This window comes from Leptidea sinapis, chromosome 18 (genome assembly GCF_905404315.1).
Source record: "Leptidea sinapis chromosome 18, ilLepSina1.1, whole genome shotgun sequence".
In the NCBI taxonomy this organism is placed as follows: Eukaryota; Metazoa; Arthropoda; class Insecta; order Lepidoptera; family Pieridae; genus Leptidea; species Leptidea sinapis.
In genome coordinates this window covers 9,153,243-9,169,244 of record NC_066282.1, presented here as the reverse complement: position 1 = coordinate 9,169,244, position 16,002 = coordinate 9,153,243, and the positions used below count along the sequence as shown (strand labels likewise).

Sequence of the window (16,002 nt, the reverse complement as noted above, 5' to 3'; positions counted from 1 at the left end):
CAAGGTTCGGAAAACTAGCAGCTCACCGGTTATTCATATAAGTTCAAGTGAATGTTTAAAGAAAATCACATAAGTGCTACCATACTAAACTCATACATGTTTGTCTTTGCTTTGATATTAATGACTTTTAAAATTATTTATAGATATTATAGTTTTAATTGTAGTTGCTGTTTTTGCAAGCTTTATAATGTGGTTGGTTCTACGAGGAAATGTTTCTATAAGCTAGTTATTTTATTATTTATTATAACTGCTTTTATTTATTGCTATACAATTTTGTGGTGTATGTTTTTAAATTTATTTTGTAGAAAACTGTTTGAACAAATTTTGGATCGAATTATTACTTATGATTACTATTTATTAATGCTTCTTCTAACTTAGTATAGTATTAAGTTAAGGGTTTTCTGCTGTTATTTTCCACAAAACACACAACAAAGTAACTCTCAAGCTACATTTTTTGAATATTTATCTGATCTAGTAATTAAATTCCCAAATGATAAATTCATAGTATTAGGAGACTTCAATGTTAAGGATGCAACATGGCTGCATGTTCCTGGAGGACATATTACCATTGTAAACACTTCTTATAATAATTTAGTTAATCAGCTATTCGCATTTATGACATTTACAGGATTTAATCAGTATAATAATATTTACAACAATAATAATAGACTATTAGATCTTGTTTTATCTAATACTGTTTGTGTGGTCAATAGAACAAAACCATTAGCATTGCCAGAAGACGGTCATCATCCATCCTTAGTGGTGAAGGTTGAGAGTGAAAAAAATAAAATGTACTTACGAGCACCGACTCGTGTTGTTCGTTGTTATCACAACGCCGACTACAATGCAGTTAATGATGAATTATCAAAAATTGACTGGGTTGAAGAGCTCTCATCAGAAGATATAACATGTGCCGTAGGAAAATTTTATTTTATACTTAACCATATTATAGATCGAATTGTCCCTACAAAACTAGTGCATGAAAATGATAAGTTTCCGTCGTGGTACTCTAGATCTTTAATAAAGTTAATTAAGAAAAAACTGATAGCTCATAAAAAATGGAATATATAGGAATGTATAAAATATAGAATAATAAAAAATGGACTATAATAGGTTCTCGGAATTAAAACAAAACGTTTAGAAGCAGAATGCTATGATTTATTTATTAATAAGGCCGAAAATAATATTTATAACAATTCTAAAAAAATCTGGGCATTTGTAAAATCTAAGCGAAGTAGTAATTGTATTCCAGACTGTATGTACTATGATGATGATACTGGATCAGACGGTCAAATGATAGCTAATATGTTTAACACATTCTTAAGCTCCGTTTATACAGCCGATTCTAATACTAGATTTAGCCATGATAACTTACCATTAAGCTATACTCAAACTTTGTGAAAAGGTAGAAAAGTACTTGTTAAAACTTGACCCAACCAAAGGAAGTGGTCCCGATCATTTACACCCAATTTTACTGAAGGCATGTAGTAGACAAATTTCAATACCTTTGGATATACTCTTTAGGAAATCATTACATTCAGGTAGTTTACCATCAATATGGAAAATGTCTTTAATTGTTCCCATTTTTAAAAGTGGTGACAGACATAATATTAAAAACTATCGTGGGATTTCAAAGATATCGGTCATCAAAAAAAAAAATTTTTAAATAATTATCTATGACACTTTATTTCCTTTATTACGACCACTAATTATTCCACAGCAACATGGATTTGTAAATAAACGCTCGACGGAAACTAACCTTTGCGAATTTCTAGATGAAGTAATGGATGCCTTAAACAATGGATTCCAGGTAGACACAATTTATACCGACTATTCAAAGGCGTTCGATAAAATTTCGCATGCTCGACTATTATTTAAACTTGAGCGTATCGGTATACAAGGATATCTTCTAAGATGGCTGGAGTCGTATCTCCGTAACAGAACACAAGCGGTAGCTGTTAAAGGATTTATTTCTAGTTTTGTCCCTGTTACATCGGGCGTTCCTCAGGGCTCTCACCTTGGCCCATTGTTATTTAACATATTTATTAATGATGTTTTGCAATCTTTTCAAAATTATAATATTTTACTTTATGCGGATGACACCAAAATATTTAAAATAATAAAAGAAAAACAGGACTGTATTGACCTACAAAGCGATTTAATTGAGTTAGGAAACTATTGTTCCGCTAATGACTTTAACCTCTATGTTGACAAATGCTGTATGATAACATTTTCGAGGAAAAAAATGCCAATTTTCTTCAAATATAAAATAAACAATAAACCCCTTAAAAGGGTGTCAGAAATAAATGACCTTGGGGTAACGCTAGATTCGGCTCTCTTATTTGAAAATCATATAGACAATATGACAGCAAAAGCTTATAAAATGCTTGGTTTTATATTCAGACAGGGAAATGACTTCAAAAATATTCATACTTTTAATCTTTTATATAATGCTTATGTCAGACCATATTTAAAATATGCCTCGACTGCTTGGAACCCACGTTATACAAAATATATAGATGCTATAGAAAGTGTACAAAATAAATTTATTAAAAGAATAAATTATATGTTTTAAATTGTAATACTCCTAAATTTAATTACCTATCTTTACAACAGCGTAGAGAATACAGAGATCAAGTTTTCCTTTTCAAAATATTACATGACTTAATTGATTCCAATCGTATTTTAAGTAACATTAAACTTAACTGTCCAAAACATTATACACGTTCTATAGATACATTCTTTATCCCTGTTCGTAGAACTAATTATAATATTATAGTAGCAATTGTTTTATTATAAGAGCATGCAACACTTATAATAATAATTATAGTCACTTAGACATTTTTCATAGCAGCTATCCAACTTTTACTAAAAAAATTAAAGAATATCTTAAACATTCTTAAAATATGTCCAACCGATAAATTTGATAAATTTTGTTTCATTTGTATTTTTGTGTACTTTTTTCGCCTTATGTTTAATTGTATATAAAATCGTTATATTTTCTATTATATTCACTCCTACTTTGTTTATATTTAAGTGGAAACTTTATTGGCTTGTGTTATATAAATTATGTGTTACAATGTGTATATAACTTAAGCTGTTTGTTTTCCAATAAATAAATAAATAAATAAAATAAATAATATTTATAATAGCTGATATAAAATGACTTAGACCTGTTCTGAGTCTAATTAAGTACGGGACAGTCTATAAGACCAGAGGCAATCTTCATGAGAAATATTGGATCAGCGATTTAGCGCCTTTTTTCAAGCGGAAGCAGACGGTGCCTTTTGCAAAGATTTATATATTCAGAGGAGTCGTACTGTTGACCGGTTTGCAACCGTAGATGCCGATATTATGTTTTTCTTTTATGATAGTAAGTGACGAGACGAGCCGGACGTTCGGTTGATGGTAATTGATACGCCCTGCCCATTGCAATGCAGTGCCGCTCAAGATTCTTGAAAAACCCATAAGTTCTGAGCGGTCCTACAATTGCACTCGCCACCTTGAGACTCTTATGTCTCATTTGCCAATTAATTTCACTAGCTACGGCGCACTTCAGTCCGAAACACAGTAATGCTTATACATGAATGTTGTGCAAAGGTGCCTCCCAATGTTAAAATATATTATGTTGTTCGTAACAGCAGCGATGGTGCCGTGCCTCGCGTGTTGGCGAGCGGTGATAAAAATATGTGCGGGACGTACAGGCCACCGCCTCCACACTGCACCCCGAAACTACCACCAGATCCACCAGGTATTTTGACATTATCACTGTCTTCTTCATTTATATGTTTTGTATATCTTTAGAAAATGACTTTGTAATTTGTTCATAAATCTCAAATGTAAAATCAATTTACGGATGGTAAACATAATATTCAATTAAACTCATCTATTATCTACACACACACATAGTACAATTAAAAAATGAAAAGAGTCCTGGCCCGAGTATCAGCAAAGCAGCTATAAAAACGGGAGCACCAGTCCTACTACACCACCTGACTCAATTATTTAAAATGATCCTGAACACAGAGACGTTCCCAAAAGTTGGTGCTCGTCAGACATAATTCTTCTTTTTAAAAAAGGCAATCCGCAAGATATAAGCAACTATAGACCAATTAGTCTTCTATCAAGCACATACAAACTCTTTGCTTCAATAATTCTGAAACGAATAACTCAGGAAATTGACAACGCACAACCTGTAGAGCAAGCAGGCTTCCGCTCAGGTTTCAGCACTATTGATCATATACAGACAATTGAACAAATAATAGAAAAATAAAGAGAATTTAACAGACCACTCTATGTGGCGTTTATAGATTTTAGAAAACATCGACCAGAAATATATCAACATTATAAAAAACGTGTATGAAAATAGTACAAGCAAAGTTGGACTGGAGACCAGTGGACAACCCTTCAAAATTGAACGAGGTGTAAGACAGGGTGACCCACTGTCACCTAAACTTTTCATAGCGGTTCTTCAAGACATTTTTAATAAAGTAAATTGGAAAGAAAGAATTCTGATAAATGGTAAATACGTCAATCATCTAATATTTGCAGATGACATTGCGATACTGGCTGAATCACTTAAAGACTTAGAAGAAATGGTAACGACACTCGATCAAGAAAGTAGAAAAGTTGGTCTTGCAATGAACACAAACAAGATAAAAATAATGACTAACCATTACAGAAGGCCAATACAAGTCAACGGACACACAATAGAATATGTTGACAGTTACATCTATTTGGGGAAACAAGTCTCATTCAATATAAACAGCAACTCAGAAGAAGTTATGAGGAGAATAACATTATCGTGGAAAAAATTCTGGTCGCTTAAAGAAATATTAAAAGGCAACTATAGCCTGCATATGAAAGAAATTGTGATGGACAGTTGTATTATGCCATGTCTGCTATATGGCTGTCAAACCTGGGCATTCACAAAAGAAATAAAACAAAAAATAGAAAAAACACAAAAAGCAATGGAGAGAAGCATAATGCGGATCAGGAAACTACAAAAAGTACGTAGCGAAGATATAAGAATGAAAACTAAGTTTACCGATGCACTAACTCACGCGCTAACATTGAAGTGGCAATGGGCTGGCCACATTGCACGCTACACAGACAGAAGATGGACAATAGAGACCACCAAATGGAAAGGACCACCAGGTAAAAGAAGCACTGGTAGACCAAAGCAGCGATGGGCAGATGACATCGTGCAGGCGACATGGGGAGAAACTGGATCGATCAGGGCAAGGACAGGGAAAAATGGAAAAAGTTGGAGGAGGCCTATACCCAAAATGGGGTCCATAACCAAGAAAAATATAACTAATTTGGTCACTTTAAATAGAACTAACATTAAATTTTAAGAATTTTCAACTACTAACATTTGTTTGTGAAATAAGGGTTATGGAATAAATGGCTTATTATTATTATTTATTATTATTATTATCAGCAGTATTGCACGTTCAATTAAAATACTTTTTACGCGCGAGTTAATTTACTAACAATAATTTCATCAGATCACAGTCAGATTTTCTATGTTTGATTTTTTTGACAGCAACAAACAGCCGATTTAGGAAATTTAGCATCGTAGCGTGCAATTTCAACCTTAGCTTATCAGAATCACGACTGTAAATATACTGAGCTATTAGACATAAGTCTGTATTCCAATATGTAACAATTATGATCAACTGAAGTTATGAACAAAGTGACATTGCCTTAATGTACTTATGACATCTTCTGACTCTTCAAAGGATTATTATTATTATAATTCTGACCATAGCATCGTATGTATCAAAGTGGTAAGCAATCACGGTGGTGGATAGAATTTCTGGGTTTTCAAGAATCCTGTGAATCGGCGGAGCGTATCATTTACAAGAGTCGTTCACATTATTCTGCAACACTAAAGAAATCACTGAAGCACATGTCATATCGTTCCGGAAACACCGCACAAGGAAGCTCGTTATACAATGTTCACGGCTGTTGTGTTAAATAACTGGCGCTGTTATTTTGATAAAAATATTTTTAAGTGGACCTTATTTGAGTTAAGTTGTGTGTGAAGAATTAACGTGAGTCCTACTTAAATGTGCAAAATCAGGCCAGAGATAGAATAGAGACCAATCAACTTAAATTCCTCTCCTAGTCCTTCTACGGATCCAGCACCTTAACTTCCTGCTCGATACATGGCGCTCGTAGCTAGGTAGAAAGTTGGTCACGGACGTTAAGAGGAGATTATATAAATCGACACAGTTATGTTCGAAGCAACAATTAGTACGAGTGGGTTTTCTAAGTTCAAAGAGATAGCACCTGTTTGTCGCAGCGTTCGGACTCTGTGTCGCTCACACGAGCCGATGGGCATTCGCAGCTGTCATGTTGCCAAGATCAGGGTAGTAAAAATAAATTTTATCAGTCACTTCTATCCATCATGGTCATTTGCACATTGATCGAATAGCGGCAATTCTGCGATAAAAATATATAATAATTATAATATGTTCTTATAACGTCGTGTAACCGACATAGTCCAAACGATTGCGAAACTGTAGTGGCAGTGGGCAGGGCACATAGTTCGACGGACAGATGGCCCTTGGGGCAGTAAAGTCCTCGAATGGCGACCACGTACCGGAAGACGCATTGTTGGCAGGCCCCCCACAATATGGACCGACGATCTAGTCAAGATCGCCGGAATACGTTGGATGAGGGCAGTGCAGGACCGATCGTCGTGGAAATTTTTGGGGGAGGCCTTTGTCCAGCAGTGGACGTTTTCAGGCTGGTGATGATAATGAATATGTTCTTTTTAATAATGTTCATTTAGATGTTTACGAGATAAGTCCATACGCGACGTTTGCGGGTGGAGACGCAATGAGCTCCGGGTCGCGTGCGTACACGCTACAGCTACGGTCACTCGCCAGACACGACGATGACGCGCCCGCACCTCCCGCCGTACAACACAGCTGCGAGGGTAATTGTTAATACGAATATATCGCTTAAAGCGGCTTTCACGTCGCTTTTTCACAAATCGACCCTTCAAATTCAAATATTTTTATTCAAAACTAGTCGACCCGACAGACTTGTTCTGTATATAATAAATAAAATATTTTTTTTTATGAATTTGTCAGTAATATATCATAACATCAAGAATTATTTCGTAAAATATGCTCCCTGTTGTTGTATTGAAATTGTTTTACAGCAGAACTGTCAAACCGTGCGTCAATAAATTCTCTCATAGAAAATCTCAATATCGGACGACGGGGGATACGTCATAGGAAAAACAAAATCCTTGTTTTTATTTGATTCCAAACACTTTCATATTTATTCACCTTTTAAACCTTCCCTGGACTTCCACAAAAAATTCAAGACCAATATAGCCAAGGTCGGTCCAGCCGTTCTCGAGTTTTAGCGAGACTAACGAACAGCAATTCATTTTTATATATATAGATAGGATTTAAGACGAAAGTATTTATTTCATACTTTAGTTACCAATAAGCCTCTTGTATGGTTTATTGAAAATGTAAGTTCCGAGTCTGAATAAATCTATGTAATATATACGAATGAAATGTAACATTATTATCAAAGCTTGTATCACCATGATGACTCAAAACCTACAATTATCTTGAAGCCAAAATTTATAAAGGTTTCATTTCTACCACGTGTGAATTACTCACACATGTTCTTTTTTATTTATTTGTTTAATGAAATTCATAGTTATTGTATGTAATAATTATTAAATATTACATTAGCAAAAATAGTTTTTTACATACTGAAGTCTTACGATAAGATTTTTAAAAATCTCAAACAATGTATACATCTTGATTGAGCCTCTTTCTGTTACGTGTTCTGTTACTGTCTTACACTCGCAATATGCCAGTCGCTTTATTTAAGTGTGCGTGCGTTTACTGAAAATAGAGGTTGACAGTTTGCCGCTATTTTACTTGACGGTTTCACAAGTGTCAAATCTATATTGAATCTATCACCCGGGTCCTATTTGTAATTAAATTAAAATTAGTAAATTTTTAATTGCAAAGTACCTACTATATACTATACCTATAAGCGTAGATAACGCGCTTTGATAAGGCTAATGGAAACCCAAGCGCTGGCAGCTCTTTCGGTCTACGAACGCTGCCAGTGTTCTTGGTACAATTCCACATAATGATAGTTTTAATTTAATGTTATCATAGTTTTGTAAATATAGTTAGAAAGAGTATAAAAAAATTAAAAGTTCTCATTTTATTCCAGAAGAAACCTGTTTGGACACATGTGACGCTCAACGACGTAGAAGACGTAGGAGGCATTACTGCCCGGATCATGGTAATCAACCAGATAAAATGCTCCACGGACGAGTTAAAAAAAAGAAGGACTCCGTGTCACCTTACTTAACATTGAGACACCAAAACAAAGCCGGTAAACGTGTAAATAGATAGCCCCACGCATACACTTACACTAATACAAGCCGATCGGGCGCCATTATGAGATTTGCCATCGTCTTTGACAGATCAGTTTGCGTCGCAAAAAAAAAATTAAAAATGCCGTCGTTCGTTGTGAAAAAGTGTAAAAACAATACTATTAAAGTATTTGTGGATATAATTATGATTATTAAAAGGAGAAAAAATTGTGTAACTAATATACTCGCACACACACTAGCATAAAGGTGCTTCACTTGCTAATATCACGGCGCGGAGTCCTACATTTTATACTAGTCCGTGAAAATACTCTAATTATTTCCTGTTTTCTCATACACTGATTTCGATTTTCTTATACAGGGTGTTCACAAGACTCGGGAAGCTAGAGAACGCTAAAGGGGTTCGAGAAGCTACTGCCAAATATTAGTAAATATTTAGTACAACATAGGAAATTCTGTTAAAACATATTGAATATGTATTATACAATTTTTACAATTATATCATTTATATGTATTGCGATGGTTTTATTCTGTTTGATTCCTAATTTGAATTCCGATAACACCATTATTTATTTTACCATATTTGGTACGTTGTATTCAACGTTCGATTACTTCCAGAACTTTGACTGCATCTTATTCAAAGTCAAAGTCAAATAAACTTTATTCAATTGGTCTTAAACTAGGCGTTTTTGAATCATAATTAAAATTATTTCTTTTAAGTTACTGAATTTACCATATGCTCGTAATAAGTTGAGACGTGAGAAGAACATACAAGAAACTCAACTTTTCAATCAAATAGAGTATTTTACAATGGCTGTAATAAACATAACAAATTAGTTTGTAAGGTGTTGCATCAAGAATTATGAGTCGTGTTTAAATAATATAAATTATTTAATAAAAAATAATAAAGAATTAACTGTATAAATATAAATTATCGTATATTTGATGAATCAACCTTTAGAACTTGAATTCATTGTTTGTGAAAGGATGCTTCGTGATTATGATGGTCGTGATTCAGTAATTGTGACAGTTCACAATTAGTAATTGCATCCAATACAATGATCTATTAACTACTAGCAGTTGCCCGCGACTTCGTCCGCGTATAATTTCCGGTTTAGATTGCGCATTCAAATAATTAGAGCGCCAACTTTGAGGTTTAGGATGTGAGGTGGTATTCCTGGTGGTTCAAGAGTGTGAAGAAACTCTATAGGATAATGCACAGCATCATCGACCTCCAATACATTGTGAAAAGATTCATATTTTATTTGAACTAACTAAAAAATTATTAATACTGTTGGCTGAGTCGTTTCTTGGAGAAAGAATAGCTCTTTCTCAGCCATGCAGCGCAATTTTCTACAGATGGAACAATATTGGGGTAGATTCCATCCGTTAAGTCTGATCTCTCACAACATGACCAAGATTACTAGAAATTTTTATTTTACATCCCTCCTCCAAAATGTTTCCATCACCAATGTCTAGCAACAAATTGGAGAGCTCCTCTGAAATTGAATAATGTTGACGAATGACACCCATATTTACTTTTAAGGACAAAATATTACACAAATAAAATTTTAAAAACAAAATTTTATGAACGATGCGGGATTCGAACCGACGATCTCCTCAGATGAAGCCACAATCTGAGAGTTGAACAAAGCAAACAGAATTTTATAACGAGGCGGTACTCGAACGGTTAGCTCAGTTGGTTAGAGCACCGGCACGGAACGCCGGAGGTCATGGGTTCGAATCCCGCATCGGTCATATGTTTTTCAAATTTTATTTGGGTATTAATCCTAGAAGTGAGGGTTATCACTTTAAAACATAACATATTGTTTAGACTAAATATTAACTTTTAACCATAGAACTGATGACATAAGGCAACGTCTGTCTGAAGTCACCAGCCAATAGTTCCGTGACTCCGCCCATTGGTCGATTACAATTCCTTATATCTTGGAGAGTCCTTTAGAGCTTCAATGCCTTTCCTATGGGCTATAGTACACTCATCCCATACAATAATTTTGGCTTCTAGAAGCACGTGTTCAAGTTCAAAGGTAATTTGTAAGCAGAATGTGCCGTCAATCTTGACTCCATCAAGCAATCCCTCTTCTAAATGAGTAAGTATAAAAAAAATACTTAATAATTTTATCATCGAAAGGCGTAGGTGTCAAAGGTACTGTAATTATATTATAGGTACCTATACAAAAATACCACTAGGGCCGAACTTCATAAGACTTTCATCCAACATTTCATACCCAATTCCAACCCCTTAGGAGGGTTTTCGTAAAATATTTTCTTAGCTGATACCTACTACTAAAGAGACTTACAAACTTCAATTTAATAAATAATTAAAATTTTGCCCATACAAAATTTTATACCCTATTTAACCACCCTTAAGGGAAAATTTTGTAGAATAACGTATAGGTAAAGATTTTTATTATTTATAGCGAGTAACTTAAATTATGATTTTTACGACTCTAACTTCAAAAACATAGGACTTTCATACAACCTTCAACTCCCCTTAGGGGAGGAGTTTTTCAAATCCGTTTTTTAGCTGACACCTAAGTCCTAAAAAGAACCTACCTTCCAAATTCCAAGTTTGTAGGCTTTGTAGTTTCTGAGATTTCGTGATGAGTCATGGAAATACCGGTGGAAATCCCTTTTATATATATATATATATATACACATATATACATCACCCGTTCACGAGTTGACGCAGGACTATTTTCCGATGAAATCCATTCCATCTCAACGGGCTGTGTTAGTATAGCCATAGAACAGCAGATAAAAGCTTGTTAACATAATTAATTTTATATTAAATGTCTGAAAGGTATTAAGTAAGTAATAAGACCTGGTAATCCGATCAAAGTAATATCCAATGAGCGGCTCATTCACTTGATCTATCTCGCTATTGTTCTAGTACTGTTTCGATAAGCCTCTTAGCTCAAGGTGATCGGCTTGGAGATTATTATATTTCGCTTCGTTTAATGTAACTTAATGGATAGATATTGAATATTAAATATTGAAAGTAATTCTATCCGACGGGATTTAGATTTTGTACTCAGGTCAACCAATATGTACCTACTGTTATCGAGGTTCAAGTTTTAATTATGTGTTTAATTGCAATGCTCATAGTTCGTTTCTGAGTCCTCTTCATACAGTGGACAATATTTAGATAGTGGAAATTAGAATTACACTGGCCTGCAAAAGTAAGTATCACACTTTTCAAATTAATTTTTTTTCTTAAGTATAGAAGGTACAGATTTAAGATTAAAAACGTTTTGTTGCAAATTTTATAGGCTTTAATTCTTAGAAACTAAAATTATACATTAGTAACATTTTTAACTTAAAAAAGATAAAACAATGAAAATAGACATTTTTAGTTTAGTGTAAAAAAATCAACTAAAATGTATTACATGTTATTTAATTTTTAATAACTGGTATTGCCTCCTCGACCTCTGATTACAGCTTCGAGCCGGTTTGGCATACTGAACACTAGGTTTTGGAGCCGATGTTGGGGAATATTCTCCCATTCTTCTACCAGGGCCTGCTTTAGTGCCCTGAGGGTAGTAGGTGGTGGTCTGCGATTTCTGAATAGGCTCCCAAGCTCATCCCAGGCGTGTTCAATCGGGTTGAGATCAGGACTTCTTGATGGCCAAGCCATCACGCTGATACCGACCTCCTGAATATACTCTTGTACGATATGAGCCGTGTGTGGCTGGGCATTATCATGCATCAGCATCGATCCATCACCCATATTTGCTAAATACGGCCCTGCATACTCATTGAGAATCTCTTGAGCATATCTTTGCCCAGTGAGGGTGCCACATTTTCTATGGCTACTAGCTCTGTGCGACCTTCTGAAGATATGCCAGCCCATACATGTACACTGCCTCCACCGTATTGGACTCTTTCTTTCTTTCTTCTCACCAGGTCGCCTGTAAACACTTCGCCTTCCATCAGAAGTGTAAAGGGAGAATCGAGACTCATCTGCAAACAAAATTCTTGACCATTCTTCTTCATCCCACTGCATGTGTTCACGGGCGTATCGCAGTCTCGCTACTCGATGCTGTCTCTCGAGTTTAGGGCCACTCGCTGGTCTTCGGGGTTTCAAATTTGCTTCAGCAAGTCTTCTTCTCACTGTACTGTCACTAATGTAGTCCCTCCGGGTCTGAAGTAGCTGTTGCTGGACTTCAACTGCATTTTGGTGGTGATTTCTTAACACAGTGGAAATAATATAACGATCTTCTCGGGCACTGGTACACCTGGGTCTGCCATTACAAGGTCTCCTCAGATGGTGTCCAGTCTCTTCGTACCTTCGCTTTACCTTCTGGACCGTTCGTACCGTCACACCCACTATTCTTGTTCTGCCTAGTTCCAGAAAAGCCATGATCCTAGCACATTCTTCAACTGAAAGAGTTATGTGCTTTTTAGCATAAATTTTTAAAACAAGACCCATCGATCTTGAAAAAAATTTAAAACAGAAAGAAAAATGTGAATGGTAAAATTATAATTCGGAAACGTCCACTTTGAAAAAGGAATAGTTTTGTTTTTGAAGTTTTTTTTCGGCCAATTCTTAAAAGAAGGTTACCGACTATAAAGCCGACTATAAAGTTCTTATGTACAAAATTAAATTCTCTTTGGAGTCCTTTTTATTTCGAAAGTATATCTTGTGAACTTAAAAAGTTATCCCAATTTTAAAAGTGTGATACTTACTTTTGAAGGCCAGTGTAGATAGTGAAAATAGATAGTTATATTTCAACATCTCTAGTAAATATTTATTTATTTGGTGAACTTTGTTGTCAGATGTATTATTACTACACTTTTAAGTCTTAAATGTAGTTTCTGTATCAAAAAGCAAGTGTATTTTAAATTGGGCGAAAGTAAAAAAAAGGGTTTTTAGAATATAATTGACGATTTCGGAATGAAAGGGGATAGAATATGTAGTTAGGTATTACAAATTGGTGCTTTGTCGTACTTAGAAATGATGTTTACTGACAATTCTTATTATAACAACGATTAAACCGGGTCAGGTATACCAGTGGGAGGCAACTTTGCACAGGATGCCTGCTCGATTATGGGTACCACAACGGCGCCTATTTCTGCTGTGAAGCAGTAATGTGTAAGCATTATTGTGTTTCGATCTGAAGGGCGCCGTAGCTTGTGATCTTACTTGGCAAATGAGACTTAACCTCTTATGTCTCAAGGTGACAAGGGCAGTTGTAATGCCACTCAGAATTTTTGGGTTTTTCAAGAATCCCGAGCGGCACTGCATTGTAATGGTGGTATCAATTACCATCAGCTGATCGTCCTGCTCGTCTCGTCCCTCATTCTCATAATAAAAGGTAGTTTGACACGAGGTGGATAGGTACATAAAATCTGACGAAAAGCTTAAAAAAATCTCGTTTGTTTTCTTAACACCTCAATGTGGCTGGTATATTGATTTACTCATTGATAGGAACAAAAATGCCCACAAAATGACGGGAAGCGAGCAACATTTAAGGTAGATATGACAAGTGTCATCAAAAAAGTCGATCTGCAATGCCTAGCCTGGGCCATACAAAAGAGTCTGAAGAAATGAAAACTTTGACATTCATAATTAGTGTCATTTCCTTGACCTACATGAACAAAGTAATTTTGATATTTTTTGATTTGAAGAGTTGAACTTTTATATGATGTCTCCACGTCCAGGCGCAGCGTAGTTGGATTTACAATAAGTGAAGTATGTACCAACTAGCTAATATATATATCATGACTGATCTCTTTATTACTATAAATAAAAATATGTTAATATCTAATAATGGTTAAATAAATAAATTACAAAGTTGAGTTTTTATTTAAATAAAACACTTTTAAAGGATTAAAACGCGTGTAATTGTAACGGTTTTACATTAGAAGTTTGCGTAAAAGTTACATTTTTATTTTAGTTAACCCGACGTGTTTTTTAATCCTTTAAAAGTGTTTTATTTACATGTGTAACACTCGCGTTTATCAAAGAAAATACTATGAAATTTTATCATTTTTATTAGATATAGTAAAAAATTCTTTTATTTTACCTCTGTGCTTGGGTTCAAAAATTCCCCACGAGGTAACCCTCGAGTGTTAACACACTCGCGTGTAACTTTTTTAAAGCGGTTAATTTATTAAGTAAACATTTACGTTTTAAATGCAGTTTCTTATACATAATAATCAAATAAGACGCATTATACATATCCGCCATTCGAAATACATCTCAATTGTTATGGAACTTCCATTTAATTTACTCTAAATATTTTTATGGAAGGCAATAGTCATAATGCGCTACCAAATGAATATACATTCAGGTAAAGCATTTATCCGTGGCGTGTATTCCGAGAACACCATTACAACAGAATCACATTAATTGCAATTTGTAAGAAGCAACAAAATTGTTTTACAAATGGCGCAATTCAGTACCATACTATTGTATGATGTATTTGTAATATACTTGGATGACATATATGCAGAATTTTTGAAGATTATCCATTAAACAATTAAAATCGATCAGTGCCATTTGGCACGAGATCTTTCATATATATTGGAAGTGCCGTTTGGCGCACTACGCCCTGACCAAGGTCTGACTCTCATTTTGTTTATAAGGTAGATTATTTTGTATGGTCTTATAGCTTGTTTCAATAGTTTTCTTATATTTTGTCTCATATCATCCTAATTAAAAGAAATCTTTTAATGCACGTAAAATAAATGCGCTAAAATAGATGCAGCACGCGCGCCAAATCGCCACTTGCCGATCGTGGAAGGTGAATAAGTGTAAAACAGTTAGGCAGTTGAAATTTGCAGGCAATATTCAGAAAGTACCACCGAGTGACTCTGTGATGTTGAGCGCTTAGCAATATTAAGTAGTGGGGCATCACTAGTATTATAATATACATAATATATACTAGTGATGACCCACTACTTCCTCACGTGTCTCCTGCCCGTGTATGCATGCCTGATTAAGCATATGCAATGGTAGTAAAAACTAACTCTATGGAAAATGTTTGAACCTGAATAGCCTATGATCCCGACCACCTAGAAACCCAAACTCGAAGCCATTCTCATCAAGACCTTTCCAACGATATATTATGGGGGTCGTTACCTATTGTTGCTGAGGAATAACATTTCCAACGCAGTATGTGTGCTATATATATATATAAAGGGCATATGAGCAACAAGCGAGGCATCTGTCCATGGACATCTGCAACATCAGTTGCGTTGCCAGCCTTGCAGCAGTTGGGAGTACGGTCTATGCTTGAAGTTATCAGTATATAGGTATGAGTCGTATCGGTTTGAGAAATCTAAAGTCGGCCATTGATTCCGCTGGCTGTGTGAGACAATAAGTTCCTTAGAAAATGTGCATTTGTAGAATACCTGACATCAAAATTGGGTGAATCTTTGCTTTGTCCGGTGGTGAAATTCGACTGCTAGTATATACCTGAACAAATTCTTTTTTTATAAAAATAAAGGACGAGACGATCAAGACGTTCAGCTGATAGTAACTGATACGCCTTGCCCATTACAATGCAGTGCCGCTCAGGATTCTTGAAAAAGCAAACAGAGCGTATCAACCACCATCAACTGAAATCCGGCTCGTCTCGTCTGTTATT

At 35.1% G+C, this 16,002-nt stretch overlaps 1 protein-coding gene across 1 annotated transcript in view; it reads left to right on the top strand.

The window, feature by feature from the left end:
- Nucleotides 1-8,901, top strand: part of LOC126969523 (cell adhesion molecule Dscam2-like) — a 72,051-nt gene extending 63,150 nt beyond the window's left edge. Inside the window, exons 24-27 of the mRNA XM_050814988.1 lie at nt 3,642-3,751; nt 6,803-6,949; nt 8,224-8,295; nt 8,748-8,901. Of these exons, the coding sequence (XP_050670945.1) occupies nt 3,642-3,751; nt 6,803-6,949; nt 8,224-8,295; nt 8,748-8,773 (355 nt within the window). The 3' untranslated portion in view covers nt 8,774-8,901. The remainder of the gene's footprint in view (nt 1-3,641; nt 3,752-6,802; nt 6,950-8,223; nt 8,296-8,747) is intronic.
- The last annotated feature ends 7,101 nt before the right edge of the window (nt 8,902-16,002 follow it).